Source organism: Nelumbo lutea, chromosome 6 (genome assembly GCF_056320005.1).
Source record: "Nelumbo lutea isolate HS-2025 chromosome 6, American lotus-T2T, whole genome shotgun sequence".
NCBI classification, from domain to species: domain Eukaryota; kingdom Viridiplantae; phylum Streptophyta; class Magnoliopsida; order Proteales; family Nelumbonaceae; genus Nelumbo; species Nelumbo lutea.
Genome location: NC_142689.1, coordinates 28,333,173 through 28,351,513, shown reverse-complemented (window position 1 = coordinate 28,351,513; position 18,341 = coordinate 28,333,173). Strand labels below are relative to the sequence as shown.

The window sequence follows — 18,341 nt, the reverse complement described above, 5'->3', positions numbered from 1 at the left end:
ATCTACCCTCTGATTATTTTTTCTTTCCTTGATGCAAAACAGATGGCTTGGTTTGTGAAGATAAAATGCACTAAACGAGTTGGGCTGAGCGAGATCTGTGTTGTGTTTTAGGGCGCTTGCGTACCCAGAAGGGGAAAAAGAAAGAATAGAAAACTGCAACAGTCTACGCTTATTCTTCTTAATTGTTAATCCATAAGAAATGTAAGGATTGAAAAAGGAGGGAGTAGATTTTGCCCTCTTTCTACGATAAAAGATGACTGGCTCCCTTTGGTTCAAGTTGAAATGTGCATCTAGCATGATGATTGATCTGAGGTGGACACGCAGCCAGCCCTTCCAGTTGGGAAATTTGGAAGTGCGAGTGGTACATGGTGCCTCCCAGTTTACATAAGAAATTGCCAGTAAGTTTGGAAATCCAGAGGTCATGTAGGAGAATTCATTGAAAAAAAAAAAAGGCCTGTTGGCAAATAAAATGATTCGACCCCCATCCACAGCAGCTATAGGATGCCATCCATTGTTTTATAGTTTGAAGCTTGTGGCTGAATAATCCAAGAGCTGCAGTAACCGTCTCTGATCCACCAAGGCATTAGGCACCAACTTCGCATTTCCACCATTGTCTAGCTGCTGATGTATTAGTATGGCCAGGCCAGTCAAATTTATGCAAAATAAATGAAGTCTTATAAAAGAAAATGGAGATGCGGGGTATCGATCCCCGTACCTCTCGCATGCTAAGCGAGCGCTCTACCATCTGAGCTACATCCCCATTGTTATTTATTAACGTTTATAATGTTTATAAATTGTTGATTCGCTGCCCAACCCATGATATTAACACTAGACGCTCAGTGCTGGACCAGGACACGATCATCGCTCCTTAGCTTTGACCATATAAATACTTAAATGATGAATAAACTTTATAGGGAATGGATTAGCTAAACTTGACATCAGGTTGTGGGAGTTGGGAGGGTGCTGGAACGTGTTTCGTTGGTAGTTGTTCCAAAGTCATTACTGTTTGTCAAGGTTGCATTTGTTTTCCAGTTTAAATGAGAATTGAGATAAATTTTACACTTCGATTTGATTTTGTTCACATTTGTTTGTAGTGTAAGTTTTACTTCGAAAATCGATGATATAATTTTTTACATGCACTAATTATACCTTTTTCACTTTAACGGTTCATTATATTTAAATTGATCCATTCACTTTTCACTTAATGTATTTTTACATCTTAAAAACTTTATACTAAAAACAAACATAGCCTTTAGAATAAAAAAAAAAAAAAAAAACTAAAAAAAGAAGGTATACACAAAGTTCAAAGTCTCCCGATAACACCCCTTTCAGTATATCTAGGTGTTATCGGGAAACATGGCTTGTTGATGTAAGCATGATATGGTGCAAGCACATGTACACATGAATCATACAATCAATGCCCACATAATGTGATTCAAAAAATGAACCTTGAATAGAACAACCTCTTTAGGTGGTAATCGGCTCACGGTTCTAAAATGGTTGTTCCTATCTCTTTTGTGAAAATGACATTTTTTAACCACACAATGCAAAAGAGGTTGTTTTATTTGCAGTTTATTTTTTAACCCTGATATGAACTCAAATCCGATGTTCACTGGGCCATGTATCACTTACTATGTAACCAATCATAAGTGAATATGCCAATGTTCATGCCAAAGTTAGCGATAGATCCCAAGTGCCATAATACACAAACATCGATTGTATAAATCATGTGTACATGTACTTTACATTATCAGTGTATGAGACACATCATACTATTGCCATGCACATTGGCAATAGTATGATGTGTCTATACTTGATAAGGTTTTCTACTGATGTTAGTGGAGAATTGGGATCAAATCCTGTCAGTACTTGAATTGGGGGATGAGCCATTTTCTTGAGTTCTTGTGAAGTCCTTTAAAATATATATATATATATATATATATATATATATATATATATATATATATATATATATGAACAATCACAAAACACAACCCTCAAAGGTTGAAACCCCCTTAAATGATTATTTAATTTTGTAAATCTAAGCAAATATTTTTGAAATTGAAATGTTACCAATAAAATCACTTTGTTCTTGAACTCGAATCCGTCATTCTTTTTATCCCTTCTTTTACCCAAATATGCCCCACGTATTTTATATTTAAATTTCAAATTTGGAAAGCCACCGGTCCACCACAATATCAAATTTGAGGGTTGGCAGAATTTGGTTGATTTCAACTTACGTAAGGGCAAATTTTGAAATTCATTTTTTTCATCGACTTTATCCCATTCACTTTATATCCCACTACGTGTCTACGCTTGACTCTGAAAGAGGAGAAAAAAGTAACTAGGACAAAAAAAATCATTAATAACAAATATAATATTGATCTATTGAAAGGGGACTTGATTTCGGCAGATTCTCATCTCTGATTAAAAGACAAAGAAGCCCCTGACCGTACAGTATGATAAAGTCAAAAAGAAGGTCGTCTTTGTCTTTTTCATTATTCGGGGGGTGTGCCCGTACTGAATGTGGTTTGCTCAAATCACTCCCTGGTCGGATTCGGTTGTTGGAGTGGTTGGACAAAAAAAAAAAAAAAAAAACTTATAATGAAATTGCCCTTAATGTTGGATTATTTGAAAAAAAAAAAGGGTTTTCAATTTCCCTCCACCCCATCCGTCTTTCGATCTCCCTCCCACTCTCTTACTATCACAATTGTCTCTCTCTGCTTAATGATTATATGATTTGAAAATAAACAAAAAATGGTTTTCGGTTTCTATGCTTACGTCATCTTTGTCAATCTTTGTGTTTTTGTGTGTATGTATGTGTCAATCTATTGTTCTTCTTCAATATCTCTTATTCTCATTCTCGCTCAATGTCTCATTCTCCCTCAATATCTATCGTTCTTTCTTAGCTTCTCTTGCACTCCCTATCTCGTTCTTTATTTTTTTATTTTTCTTACACATTTAATAATGTATTAATCATACCATATAATAGAACATAAGACCAACTACTTGTATAATCAAATTATAAACTTTTATCAAGTTGGTGTAAATTTTATAACCAAGAGTTTCTTGTGATTTTTTATCAAATTTGGCTAAGGAAATTAGAACCATACCAAGTTGGTTTTATGTTCTTTAATATAGTCTAATTAATACCATATAAGTGTGTAAAAAAATATAAAAAATAGTGAGAGAGGGAATATGAGAGAAGTCAAGAAAATGATAGAGATTAAGGGATAAGGAGAGAGAGAGAGAGAGAAAGAGAGATTAACCAAGAAACAAATGAGAGAGACTGAGGGAGAATGGATTATAGATTGATAGAGAGGGAGAGAATGAGAAAGATTGACAGAGATAATGTAAAACCCTTTTTTTTTTAAATCATACAATTGTTGAGCGGAGAAAGACAATTGTGAGAGTGAGAGAATGGGAGGGAGATCGAAAGATAGAGGGAATGTGAGGGAAGCTGAAAACCCATTTTTTTATTTTCAAATAATCCAACATTAAAGGCAATTTTATTATAGGTTTTTTGCTTTGTCTAATATGGATTAAAAGTCCCATATTGGCAACTATCATATAAACCTCTGATTACATGATGATAGCTTTTATAATTTAAAATGTACAGTTGGTTGTCAGAGTTTTGTAAGTTTTTGAACCAACTTACATATGTGTTTGGTTCCATTTATGTTTATTGGGTGGGCGTTTATTAGAAAAACGTTTATATGATAAACGCCCACTTTAAATGGTTTTCACTTTGTTGTTTGGTTAAGTTTAATTTGGGCCCCTTTACACTTTAGCAACAATAAACATTTTTCCATTTCATGCTGTTTAGTGGGGCGTTTCAAGAAGTAGCCATATGGATGTTTCAATGTGGCACTTTCATGGGAACTATGTAAAATAAATAAGAATATACCACAATCAGGATCCTCCACTTTTGACCCATGTTAAGTTGAAGTTATGAATAAATTATTTCTTACCACTTTTGACCCATGTCCATCAAAAGAGATCAACAGTGTTTCATATTTGCCAAGCCATAGTTCAATTGGTTCCTAATTAGTGGATGGGCTGGTGAATCAAATTATTATACATGATTCAATTTAACATTAATTGGTTTAATTAATCGTTGGTATTACTTTTTTACAAGTTACAACTTAAAGTTTGATAGAATTGAAGTTCTTGTCAATTCATTTTATTCAGTGTTCCTTAATTGACTTCCACACTTCACCACCAAAAATATTGGTTACTTGGTGTATCCACCTAAAATCTTTTTAACTTAAAAACATCATCCTGATTATTCTTTCTTTAACTTAGGTTGACAGCAGATACAACCAATGCTTGGATGAGATCCACATAGTCATATATGCATTCCATGTTGCATCTAGTGCTTGGTACAAACTACAAACCACATTTTGTTGGCAGCTAGCCAATGTTGCTCGTTGGCACAACTATAGGACAAATAGAGCTGGGTAACTCTAATTCAGAGTTTTTTTTTTTTTTTTTGTTTCAGAAGTGGGTTTCTATCTCTTGGAAACACATACATTTGTTTTCTCCAACACATACATTTATTTTCTCAAACACATACCAGCTAGGCAGCCTTTGTGTCACAAACACATACATTTATTTTCTCAAATCTTTAGCTAAATGCTACATCAAAATAATAGACGAAAAATAGAAAACAATAATTGACAAAAATAGATCTCAAAAAACATATCGGCGGCAAATCAGAGATATAAATCAAAGATACGAGAAACACTTTCTCCCTCTCTCTCTAAAACATTTAGCTACGACAACACTCGCTATTCAAAGAAAACAGAGATATTGTCGAAAGTTAGGAGAAAAGAGAAAACAAAGAAAAATCAGAGAGAAAATATGGAGAAAATAAAGACCTTATCGGCGACAACTGCTCCTCCCTCCGACGAAGAATCCTCTCTCTGATCGTCGCTGGACTGAAGTCTCCTGGTGTTCTCCTTTGGCGGCGAAAGACTTTCTCTTTGGTGCTTTAAAACTAGGTTATTGAAGTGAGGAAGATAACCACCTTTAGTGTGGTAGATCTGGGTTGCACTGGATCACCACCTTTGGGCGACACATCAGCAGACACATGTGCTCCATGTCAATGCCCGTTTCATGAAATGCCCAAGCATCGAAGGAAGTGAGAAATTTTCACTTCCCGCAACAACTCTTTTCACAAAAACCAAGAAAAATAAACGCATAAACGTTTATTTGCGTTTTTTTAATAAATGCACGTACCAAACAGTTAGTTTGAAGCCAAAATAACGTTTATTGTGCATTATGCTGATATGACACTAAAGTGGCACTATTTTTTCAATAAACGTAAACGGTTCCAACATGTCCAACATCATTTTAAATGTTGAGCTGGATCAGTCTATAATTTTCCTATATCTTATGAAATATTAATCCATTAAATGAAATACATAGTATTTTTACTATAATTTTCCTATATAACGATATAGTATTTTTTAATAAGATTGGTTGAATTTTGATTTTTTTGTATCATAAATCATATCCCAATCTTCTATAAAAAACACATCCCAATCTCCATCCAATCAAAACAACATCCCAATGTATTTCAACATGATGATTTACGATCACGTCATATATAGTGGGTCCCAATCTTATGACGAGTAGACCTGTTCATGGGTCGGGTAGTCCAATGGCCCGACCCGCACCTCGATCGGGCTTGGTCATGTAATTAGGCCCGTGGGCCTAATCTCGGGCCTAACACGGTAAGCCCGACTGTGTTTTGGGTCGGGCTCGGGATTTGTCAAAAAAACCCAGCCCGAGCCCGACCCGATTCAGCATTATATATTTTATAAAATACATAATGTGTATATTTATATATTATATAAATAATATAATATTTATTGAAATATATATTTATAAATTAATATATACATTTTTTATTATAATTTTTCTCTTTCTCTCTCCATTCATTTGCTTTAACAGTAGTAACAACATGGGCTAAATTTTAGGCTCAGGCCCAGGACCGGGCTTTGGGCTTTTTATGAGAGCTGGGCTCGGGCCCAAGTTGTAGGCTCGATGGTCAGGCCGGGCCGGGCTCAGGCTTGGGCTTTAGAAAAATCTATTAATATAGAGTGAAAGCCCAGCCCGGCCCATGAACAAGTGTAATAACGAGATGTGTAGAGAAGATAGATAGTGTTGGAACAAGACGGTTTTTTTTGTTTGGAAGAGATCCCAACTCAACTTTGAAAGCATTCAGCCATTCAATTGGTGGTGCCATTTCTATTAAAAGAGAAATGACATAGGCACATAGCACCAAAAAAGGTCATGACATCATTCATACCTAATTATTTTTGGATGATTTATACAATAATGAGAACCATAGATGCTGATGACCATCTTGAGGATTGGTCCCACAAGTAAATCCTCTCTTTTAGCTCAAGAATCTTTTCACTAACTACACCTATCCGATCTGAATTCTGATCGACACAATCAGAGAGATATTTATCAAGTGGGACATATCTCAAGTTCCTTATCCCTTGGGAAAGGCCCATCAACAATGACCTACATTAAAACTTCCTTTCCTTTTCAGAAGGGCGGGAATGCTTCTTTCAAAGAAGATTCCTCGGAATGTAGCGACGTGGCTTTGTTATCTACCGTCAAAAAGAGCACTTCCACCATTTTAAAGTAACACTCAAAAAGTGGTGATTTTCATTTGATCGCACAACTTTCTCAAATTCAAATAACGAAATGGCCAAAACACCCTCGGTTAAGCGGCCGGCGAGGGACATCTCGTCCTCGATTGAATGGGTCCAGATTTTCAATCCCTTTTTCTGAGAATCTTAATTACTTGTCCAATGAGATGTAAGGCGGAATTGGACGGCTCTGATCTCCCATGGTACTGATTTCAGGCCGTTGATCTCTTTGGTGGGATCGTCAGGTACCTATTCAATGCTGCCCGTACCATACACAGCAAAGCAACAACAAATAAAAGAACAAAATGAAACACGAGAGAGAGAGAGAGAGAGAGAGAGGACTGTCCCACGACGTTACTTTGCTGCAATGTTCATTCTTCGCTTTTAAAACATCTCATTCTCCCAAGAAAACCAGGGAAAAAAAACAGGTTTTAATTAACAACAATTCCAGATCCCTCAGGTCTTCGGAGTTTCTCGAATTTCTCTGGTTTCAGGCTGGTTGTGGTCGCCGGGAAACCAGTTTCTCAGTTCCAGATCTTCGCCAGGTTTTAACCTATCCGCTTAAAGGCCGTTTTTCAACATCGAGAAATCGGTACCCCTTGCGGTTTTGATCAACAACGATCCTGCAGTATGAATTCAGGAGAGTTTCTCTGCATTGAGCCTCAGGAGCTCAAGTTTCCCTGTAAGTTCATCTCTCTTTGTTGTTTTCTTTAACTATTTCTTTTGGAAGCTCTAAAGATTTTGCATTTGTAGATCTGCCCTTCCTCTTTTTTATCTATAGGGTTTGATGATTTTAATTATTTTGTTTTTGTTTTTTCGTCACGAGAAGTCGAACTGAAGAAGCAGATCTCATGTTCGCTTCAACTATCGAATAAGACGGATAACTATGTTGCTTTCAAGGTAATTCCATTTAATCATTTTTTCCCGAGATAGAATGCACCACCCGAAACAAGGCGATGATCTTAACAATAAAAAATTGTTCTTTATTCTCTTCGTTGTTTTTATATCTTCTTAATTTATCTATTTATTTTCGGTTATTTTGTCAATTTAACTTCCTTTGAAAATGTGTGATATTTATGGTAAGAAATCGGTCAATTTTGAACTTCTTGCATGTCTCGATACCTGAATGTAGAATTTCTGATTTTCAGGTGAAGACGACGAATCCAAAGAAGTACTGTGTTCGTCCAAACACCGGAATTGTATTGCCTCGATCAACATGCGATGTTATAGGTCTCTCTCTCTCTCTCTCTCTCTCTCCAGACAAACACACTGTAATTGTTTTGATTAATTAGCCACTCACGTTTACTGTTATTATTTGTTGTCAGTTACCATGCAAGCACAGCGCGAAGCTCCCCCTGACATGCAATGCAAGGACAAGTTTCTCCTTCAGAGCGTAATTGCAAGTCCTGGTGCTACTCCTAAGGATATTAACCCAGAAGTGGTAATAATCAATGCATGGAGTCATATTTAGTGCAATTTTTTTTTTTTGTGAGAATTAGATGGTGTAATGCATAAGAGTTTTAATCTATGGGATTGGTTTTATTTAGTTCAACAAGGAATCAGGAAATCTCGTTGAGGAATGTAAATTGAGAGTTGTTTATGTTTCTCCTCCTCAACCACCATCACCAGTTCCAGAAGGATCTGAGGAAAGTTCTTCCCCAAGGGCTTCTATATCAGATAATGGGAACTTTAATACTTCTGAATTTGCTGCTGTGAGTAATTTTTATTTTTATTCTTCATGTTTTAACCAAAGGTTAATGTTCTTTAATATTTCTATCTATCATGGAAATTGTTTTCATACAACTTGTTGCCCGGAGTGCAATCAGAATTTTTAGAAGCAGATTGATAACAGGTCTATATAACCATGCTTACAGGTTTCTGGCGCATATTCTGAGTCTCAAGATAAATCTTCAGAGGTAAGTTTTCTTTCAGGGAATTTTAGATGATACACTTTTACTTGGGTAGTTTTTTGAACTTGCAACTACTTCGTGATGCTAAGTTTTTTTTTCCCTGATCAGTATGTTGAAATTTTTTAAGTTGGGAAAAGAATGGGTAGTATTTATAGTACAGGCCATTCCTCAGCATCCCACAATCCTTCTTGTATTTTCCTTCAGTCTCGCCCATGCTTAACCTTTTTTGCTTTTTTAGTTACATAAGCCTTCATCATCTGTTTTAGGGGTTCTCCAATATAGTTGGTCTCCGTTCATACCTTGTCTTGCAAGTGAATCTGCCACTCCATTTGCTGATCTATTTGTGCAATCGAATATTGTTCTCAGCCCCCTTTGCAGTTGTCTGACTTCCCTTAGTTTGTGCCTATACTGCCATGTTCATGGTTTGTTGTGCTTAAGACATTCAATAATTATCTTTTGAGTCTCCTTTCACAATTAAATCCTTGTAATTTAGCATCTTCTCTAGTCTTAGCCCCTGGAGTACTGCATACAATTCTGTTTTGATTGAGTTTCCATAAGCAATAGGTCTTTAGTCAATTGTCATAATTACACTGTCTTCATAGTCTCTAAAAATTCCTCCGATACCAGACACTCCAGGGTTGCCCAAGCTGCATCTGTCAAAGTTCAATTTTACGAAGTTTGTATGTGGCGGGAGTCCAAAGAAGTTTGATGGTGCTTCTAACTGTAGACAAAGCTGCAATATGTTGTCATCCCCTTAAAATATCTTCCACTAATAATTGTTCAAATATGGGCATTGTTTTTCCCCAATGTGACACCATGTGATATTCTCAATTAAGGCATCTTTAGTTCTAGCCTTTTCCTTGAATACTCTCAATTCTCATGTTCCTTTCTTCCCAAACTGCCCATAGAATGACAACCCTTCTGCATCTCCAAAGCATCTTCCCCCTTTTCTTGGATAGGGAATGGTGGAATCTTTAAATAATTGCGATTATTGTTGTATTACTATTATATCATTGTTCTTACAGTCCATGGTATGGTTCATCATAGGCTATGAGTTTGCACGTAGTTCATTGTTTAGTTCAATATTTTAATAATAGGGTAGGAATTGTGGAATCTGAAAGATAATTTTTAGTTTTGAAAGAATATGATCTATGTTACTCAGATATCGCAAAGACACAACAAGATATGGCATTAGATATGATATGAAATTTACACTAAAAATTGAAGTATGTGATGCAACTCTGCACCCTTGCGTAAGTATATGGATTTAGATCCTATGGAGAGTGTGCTATAGACACTCGAGTAAGTGCCCACAACGCACTCGCGTTGTATCACAAACCCAAGCTTGGTGACTAGCAACGCAATCCCACTTAGTGGTTAAATCACAACAAACAGGCATACTCGCTATGAGACGTAGTGAACCATTGTTTACAACACAAAACACAACTGAGCTTACTGCAAACATTAACATCATAGTAATCCTCTACGTTGCAATGGCATATCGCCAAAGTGTTACAGCACAACAGCATAACGTACTCGCAAAGGTCTATAATAATTGACAATTCATTACCTGAATGCCACAATGCAATACTATAACACACCAAAAGAATTGTGATGATAATGAACACCCCTAATGATGTAAGCAAATGTCAAAAGCATGATAGCTACACTTGAGCTCACATATGGATCCCAAGGAGAAGGGCAAGAACCCAGACCATAGGATCTCGGATCTCTATAGTGACACATGGCAAAACCCTACTTGTGACCAAGGTTCAAAGTATCGATACGATACGAGTTTCGGTCGTATCGTATCGGTACTTAGAAACGACTGATACATACTTTTTTTTTAGTTTTTTTTTTTTCAAAGTTTAGTTTTTTGGGAAGCTTATAAGATATTTTTTATTATTAAAAAAAATTGGGGGTCCAAAACACATGGAAACAGGCGTTTCGGACTGTATCTTTTTCAAAGATATGATACTTTGAACCTTGGTCACATGGAAACAGGCGTATCGATACTTCGAACCATACTTGTGACCTCTCTGTCCTAGATCTAGCTGAATAATAATAGACTTTCCCGCTTTGGGGAAAGTTCCCTTTCTCATTACGTGTTTTCTATTCTGTTGAGGATCTTTTCTCTATAAATAGGGGAAACTTGAAGCTTTCCTCAGACATATATTACCCTCTCCTTGCGTAAGTTTTGTTGGACTGTGTCTTTAATCTCCATTACAACCTCCATTAAAGCTCCCTGCAACCTTTCTTCTTCCTCTTCTTTCCTCCCAAAGTTATCTATTGTCTTTCAGGTAGACCCCCACTGCTGCCTTACCCCCCACTCCCCTCTCACACCTTGTACAGGTATCCATGTAGCATAGACTATGATCATAAAATTTAGAGTTCAGAACATTCTTTCTACTAATAAGTTCTACCATAAGAAGTTTATTAGCTTGTAATAACATAGGGTACTCGAACTATTTCTCAGGATGGGCCATTTGTTGTATAAAACTATATAAGTATTGAGTAGATTTGCATTTATATCCGTCTATTGGGGTAGACTTATTTCTAGTTGATATTTCTATTGCATTATTGTTCTAAAGATTGAAGGTTTCAATGATTTAGAGGCGAATATATTATTTATGTGATCCTTCATGGTCAGTGTATTGATTTTACATTGTAGGGGTGGATCCAAGCTGAGCCAAGCCGAATATTTGGCTATTCGAACTCATCTCGATAGAAAAATATCAGGCTCGAGCTCGATGGTGAGCCAAGCTTCATATAAAAAACAAAAAATTTTGCATATAAAAAATGAAAAATTATATATATATATATATATATATATATATATATATATAAGTTAAAAATATTATATATAATATAAGCTCGATTAGGGCCATTAGGCTCGCAAGCCTCACAAGCCGAGCTTCAATAGTCTCAAGCTTGGCTTGAAGCTTGGTTTAAACAGAGTCGAATTGAGCTTTTCACGAGCTGAACTCGAATAGCTTGTGAGAAGCTCGATTCGTGTCCATCCCTATTACATTGTAGATCAAAGCATAGAGTTTTATGCTAATGCTTTGCTTGCATGTCTACTGTTGGTGGGTGGGGGTCATTGGTATCAATAACACATAGGTATAAGAGTCCTTTGAAATTAAGTCTGGTGTGGCAAACATAAGTGTGAAAAAGTACTTTTTTTATGTTGTACGAAGCATCAAAAAGGTCATCTGGAGAAGAAAGTTGTATGCCAACTTTGAATTCTAGGAAATAAACTGGAAAACATTAATTGAATAGAGAGAGGAAATTCTTTCTCTATATCTTCCCTATCAAACCTTGGTGAAAGCCAAGTTTGATTTAGCCATCTGCCACATATTAGGTTCCTTTTCATCTCATTAAAACAGTTTTCAAAACTTCCCACTAAAAACTCCAGTTCTCAAAAGTTTCATATTTTGAGAACCCTCATCTTTTTGTGCCAAATCTTCTCAAAACCCTTCCAAAATTCAATCTCCTTCTTTGATTCATTTACCTGAATCATCCTCTAAAGAAATTCCATTCCAATCTTGAAAACATTGATTTTTTATTTTTTTATTTTTATATATTCTCTCTGGAAATTTCTGCACATTGCAGGAATTCCACCATTAAGCTAGCTTTCTGATAACTTCATTCAGCCATATAACCCTAAACAAACCTTCATCCCCCTTCTCTAGACCTACTTTTGCCCCTCAACTCTGAACCTCGGAACTGATCTCTTACACTCATCTTTACTTTTCAGTTTCCCTCGAATTTGTTACCAGTCCAGCTTGGATCACAACACTCCTACATCAGATTGGTATCAGAGCAATTGGTCCTACGTGATCCCCTTGTTTATTGATGACTCAGCTTGGCCTCATCATTCTTGTACATGGAAAAAAATATGAGTTATATGACAGGTCATTCAAGTAAGCCCCTACTTGTCCTGATTTGGGACTGTGTGTCTCATTCTCCCAGTTCCTGATGTTTATACACTAACATTTTTGGAACAGCATGCCTTTTTTTATATATATGAGCTTGAGGGTTAATTACCTTGTTTATGTCAAGTGGCATTGTTACTGCAGATTTGACTGATAATTGGTCTGTTTTCAGGCAAAGGCTCTTATTTCAAAGCTCGCAGAGGAGAAAATTTTGGCTATTCAACAGAGCACCAAACTTCGTCAGGAATTGGTGAGGGATTTCATACAAGGAATTCATCTTTAAGTTTCTGAACTTCTGCTTATGTGCATCAGATTAATGGTCATCTTAGCATTGCACGAATTAGTGATATTTTTATATGCTCAGAAGCTTCCCATTCCTCTTTTATTAGACTATGTTAGATGGTCTGATTTCATAAAGATGTTGTGCTGCTCAACTCTGTATCATTATCTTATATATCCCTTTGTTTATTATATTTCTTTGTAATGTTATTGTGACAATCTTCTTTCATTCCTGTAAGATATACAAAATTTTTGGATGGGATGGCAGTAGAGTTTACTTTTGGGTAGAAGAATAGTATGGGGAGGGAAGATTATGTGAACTATGTTTAAGACCAGATAGGCTGAATGCTAAAACATTAGGGTCAACCAGTGCTTTGAGAAGAGAGGAGCAGATTTTGTGGAGTCCTATATATGGGCACCCATTGCTCAATAGGGAATTAGAAGAAAACTTTTAGTAGGTAAAATATATCAAATGTAATGTCTTATGCCTGGGGCTTTCTATTCTTTCTTTTCAGTGAATAAATTCCTTTTTGTTTGTCAGAAAATATCTAGATTTTATGTCAACTACATTTCACATGTATGTATATAAAATAATGTATTGAATATATTATTTATTTTAAAGCAAATTGGACTTTTGATTTTGATAATTTATGCAAATTCGTTTTGAAGTTTGAACATGATTCCATCTCTAGTTGAATTTTCTACTTACCCTATGTTTCTTTATATGCCTGATGAAACATGTAAAAGCTAGGGGTGCAAAAAAAATGCTGAAGGATATGTCTGTACATAGTCCACTCTTCCCAGTATAGCTAGGTCCAACATTGGGTAATAGCCATTTTCTAAACATATAATATAAAATGGCACACAACAAATTGTTGAGGTTTGTTGAAATGGAAAACTATCCTTTTTTCCAATAATAAATTTGACATTCTATAAATTAGTTTAGTGGAGAAGGTATTTCTAAATTTATTGATGAGAATGCCATTGTGAGGTATGTAAACTAGCTACTAGTATTAGATTCTGACCAGTATGTCTCATTTTGGAGGTTGAAGAATGTGCTTCAGTTTATTTTCTAATTTATGGTGCAGCTTCAGAGTGACTTGCCTTCTTTTAGGGGTGTTATTTCTTATCTTGTCCTGTGAGGTTGGAGATGGTTTGGCATCCTCAAAAGTAACTGAGAGGGCAGTGGTTTGCCTTCTTTAAGGATGTATTTGTTAATCAAGCAGGTTGGGGTTTTAATTCAGGGCTTTGTATATTTATCTGCTTTTAGGATTTCTTATTTGTTCTGATGTAGTATATGTGCCAATCAAGAACATAACTTTGATTAATCAGTTGATGGAGGCTGCTTTATTTAAGGTGGTCATCTTTGGAGGGAGATTTTATTTTTTATTTTTTATTTTCATTATTAAACAATGTTCTAGAAAGTGAAAGGGTTGGATTTCTAGCTTATGGAGCCATTATGATGTTGGTCAGTTTTTTTTTTTTTTTTTTTTCAATAGGAAACAGTGACTTTCATATAAATTAATTTAACAAAATATTACAACTGTCAACCACCCTAACACAAGGGTGCTGACCCCAAAAACAGTCTTAGGTTACAGCACTGCCCATTAGCTGACCTTCGGACCCAATTGAAAGAGACCCCTATCTCCCTTGCTAACCAATTTATTTCCCTCATGAGTTGTCTATAAACCCAGACCCCCAACCTTTGTGACTAAATCCAACCAATTACTAGCTTAGAATCTCCTTCTACCTCAACTTGACGAAGACCCAACTGCTTAGCCAATCTTAATCCTTGAAGTAAAGCTATCACCTCCGCTCTCAGTGAATCACCCACTCCTATTGTACCTGAAAACATAACAATTAGTCTGCCCTCTTCATCTCTCAGTACTCCATGTTTCCACCTATTCCAGAAGGGCCCTGGTTGCCTAAAGAGCTCCCGTCAAAATTCAGCTTCACCCTTCAAGGAAACAGAAGTTGCCAGTTGCCACTGCGCTCCAACCTCCTTAGTATGTCTATCAATTGAGAAGTCCCTGAAAAGCTCTAATGTTTTCAGCCAGTGGATAATTTTAATGGTTATTACATCAATGACTTCTTCCTTAGATTTTCCAACATCGCTAAAGATCCTCTCGTTCCTTTGTTTCCAAATTGACCAAAGGATAGCTTCTCTTGTGTCTCTCCACATTACTTTACCCCTCTTGGTCAGTGGTAGTTTAAAGAAAAAGAGAAAGGGGAACATATTACTCCTTCCAAAGAGTGCTGGTGTTTTTAGGTGACAATGGGGCACCCAATTGCCTAGGCAAAAGGAATGTTACTCTCAAAGAACCATTCAACCTAAAAGCTTAAGCTGTTAGATGAGGTCCTTGAATAGGTTGATATTTTCTAACATGCCCCCTCACACGAAAGTCCATTGGGCTTGAAGTGTGAACAAGCACAGACCCACTCATACCTTGTGCTTAAACTTAATTATAATGGGGGTAATGAGGATTGAACACTAGACCACTTGGTAAAAAGTGGCTCTGATACCATCTCAAAGAACCATTCAACCTAAAAGCTTAAGCTGTTGGATGAGGTCCTTGAATAGGTTGATATTTTCTAACAGTCATAAAGAAAAAAACTAAATTCTAGGTTTGTTTGCCAATTTTATATACCAATCAGCATGCATTTAAATTCAAAAAATAGTAATGCTTCTTTACTAGTAGCATTAGTTTTCTTATCAAAACTAGAGACAATAGCATTTTAAGTAAATTATTTTTAATATTTCAAACATAACATCATAACATAGTAAGTATTTAATAGAGCAATTGCATGTCAAAAGGTTCTTAGCAAATAAAGAAGGTTGTGCTTTTATGCTCTAAAAATAATTTTTAAGAGTGACGGAAACAGAAAAGGAAAAAAGGGGAAATCCTTTTCTATTTGATGTAGGAGAGGGGAGAAATTGTTGGAAAAAAAAAGAGAGAATTCATTATCCTTCTTTTTTCTCTCCTTAAAACCCTTGGATTTTTTATGATTTAATGGTAAAATCATTAAACAAAGCATAAAAAATATACATAATATATGATAGGGTGTATTAAAACACATTGTGCTAATATGTTGCCATTAGTAATAATATTATAATAATCCATAAGCAAAGTTCAAAGTATCGATACGTATCACTCCGGGACCCCTCCGGTACGCCCCTACAGTGGGTGTATTGGGGGTCTGACCGGTTCAGGGGGTGGAGGAGCCCTAAACTGGTTGCAAAAAAAAAAGGGCATGAAAAGCTGTATTGATTTGCCTGTTACGCCCATACCAGCGTATCGGACGTATCGATATTTTGAACCTTGGCCATAAGTCATGACGGGCACATGGTTGCCTCGACAAAGTGCCTTTTTTTGTGGCATTCAATTGAGGTGCCTTATTGCATAGATGATCCCTAGGGTAATCCTACTAATCACATGACCATTTCATAAGTGCACAAGAAAAAAAATGATGTTGCCTTCTAGAGTAGAAGAATCAGTAAACTGGCTGAAGATAGTGGTATATTGCTCTGGTACATAAACTTGTGTAGAACAGCCATTTTGCACTTTAGATGTGAATCTGTGCATTTTTATGTTTTTTGTTACATGCATTTCCTTTTTCATTTTATGGCTAAATGCATTTCCTTTATTTATGCATATATACTAGCAGGCATGCAAACCATGTCCAAATTACAAAATCCAATGAAGACGAATAAGCTAATAATTTGCATGGCATAATTCTATCTTCTCTTTTATTTGTTTACAGAGAACAAATTATCATTCTTTGGTTTGGCTGTGCAGGATCTGTTGAGGCGTGAAGCCAACAAAAACCGTACTGGTGTTTCATTCCTTTATGTCGTGCTTGTAGGTTTGCTGGGTATCCTTTTAGGATATCTTTTGAGGAAGACATGATCGTTGCATATTCTACTATGGCAGTAAATTCTCCTCTTTTATTTTTAAATCATATTCCAACAACAAAGAAGGAACAGAAAAGAAGAAACAAAATGAAATTATGACAGTTGGCGGTGCTTCTGTTAGTTGTAACAGCAGTCTGTGGAATTAGAAAACATTTTCCTTTGGAGTTGATTGGTTTGCTATTGTTCAAGCGGGAACTCTGAAAATGTAGTGTGTGACTAACTCCTGCCTTGTTTACAGGTTTTCATTCGACAACTCCTGAGAAGTTTTCTTTTCTTCTTCATTCTCTTTCATTTTCTTCAATTCTGTTTAGGTCACTATTTTCAAAACTGTAGTTAGTCTTGTCTTAGGTTTTGAAAATATAGGTTTGTCATGTAGTATGTATATTTGGTGTTGAAAGTTGCTGTTTCTATCATTTGGCACATGGCAATCTATTCACGTATTGCCATGTAGTGGAAGATTAGAGTTCAGTGCGTCAAGAGCTTTGACACTGTTGCCCTTTAGCTCCAGGCTTTTTAGCCAGTATCAGATAATGTGGAAGCCCGAGACTTATCTATGGAGTTCACTGCTGAGTTCTGAATAGCCTGAATTCCAAGCAGTAGCAGCACAAGCCTGGAGAATTTTAAGTAATGGAGCCCAGACCAACTTTACCGGAATGCAGAAGAGGAAGATATGCGGTGTACCCGCACATACTAAACAGGTAGACAAGTTCTTCCACTTGGACACTGTCGAGGCGTCGGCCAAACTGCACAAATCTCCTGAGACGCAAGTGGGTCTGGGTGGACAAGTTTCTCTGCACAGTAGGGCTTTATCACCATGTATTTGGTTATAAACAGTTAAAACACTCGAAAGTCGGTACTGCTATATGGCTTTATTACCATGTTTTCCATATATTAACGTTGTAGACTCGGTAGTCGCTCCAAATTGAGAATTAGGTGTAATCTCTTCCTATAACGCAATTCTGAACCATTGTCCAGAAGCTGCCACAACGTGATCCATGTTTGGCTCTAAGCATTGTAACCGTGTAAATCTCGAGATGATTTGATCTGAAGATCTATATCATCTATGATCCCGATGCAAATTGGTTATAAGTTTTTGGACTCCCAAAGAAAGTTGTCAACCATCCGGCCTCTTTTTTTTTTTTTTTTTTTGTAAGGCTGTGTTTGGTTTGAAGGAAAAAAAAAGTAAAGAAAGGAAGGAAAAGCAAAGAAGTATAAGGTTTCCCTACATTTTCCTTCCTTTTCCTACTTTTTCCTTCTAGTCAAACATAGCCTGAAGGTGACCAGGTGGCAGATTCAGGCTTATCTTCTGGGTTAGCCACATGTTCCATTGTATTTCACGAGAACCCCACATCAATGCAATTGATTTTTTTTCTTTGTCAATTGATATATATATATATATATATATATATATTTCTGTCTTGTAACAGAGAGATTGATGAGATTTGCCACCTAGAAATTGGCACTTGGCATTAGAGAAAACAGATGATGCCATTTCAACTTCAAGTCTGCAACGTCTCATTATCTCAAAATACAAATGAACTTGTGATTTGTTAATACAAAATTCAACTGAAATTCAACCATTACTTTTGGTTTGACAAACAGAACTGAGCCACTGATGTGTTTGAGTTTAGTCAAG

General features: G+C 36.3%; 1 protein-coding gene and 1 non-coding gene across 3 annotated transcripts; one reads left to right on the top strand and one right to left on the bottom strand.

Moving 5' to 3' along the window:
* Positions 1 to 687: 687 nt before the first annotated feature.
* TRNAA-AGC (transfer RNA alanine (anticodon AGC)) lies at positions 688 to 760 on the bottom strand. Its single transcript has one exon. It is a non-coding gene; the product is annotated as a tRNA-Ala (tRNA).
* A 5,979-nt stretch (positions 761 to 6,739) lies between these two features.
* On the top strand, positions 6,740 to 17,627 carry LOC148848212 (vesicle-associated protein 1-2-like). 2 transcript variants are annotated; one of them, XR_016100638.1, is made up of 9 exons: positions 6,976 to 7,350; positions 7,498 to 7,568; positions 7,817 to 7,898; positions 7,994 to 8,109; positions 8,216 to 8,380; positions 8,543 to 8,584; positions 12,336 to 12,501; positions 12,686 to 12,763; positions 16,590 to 17,627. XR_016100638.1 is itself a non-coding variant. In XM_088949206.1 (8 exons), exons 1-8 carry the CDS (start codon positions 7,299 to 7,301, stop codon positions 16,698 to 16,700), a joined length of 717 nt encoding a protein of 238 aa, XP_088805332.1. In that variant the 5' UTR covers positions 6,740 to 7,298; the 3' UTR covers positions 16,701 to 17,627. The 2 variants fall into 2 exon arrangements, 1 of the variants encoding a protein (XP_088805332.1); XM_088949206.1 differs by lacking the exon at positions 12,336 to 12,501 and having other exon boundaries at positions 6,740 to 7,350.
* The last annotated feature ends 714 nt before the right edge of the window (positions 17,628 to 18,341 follow it).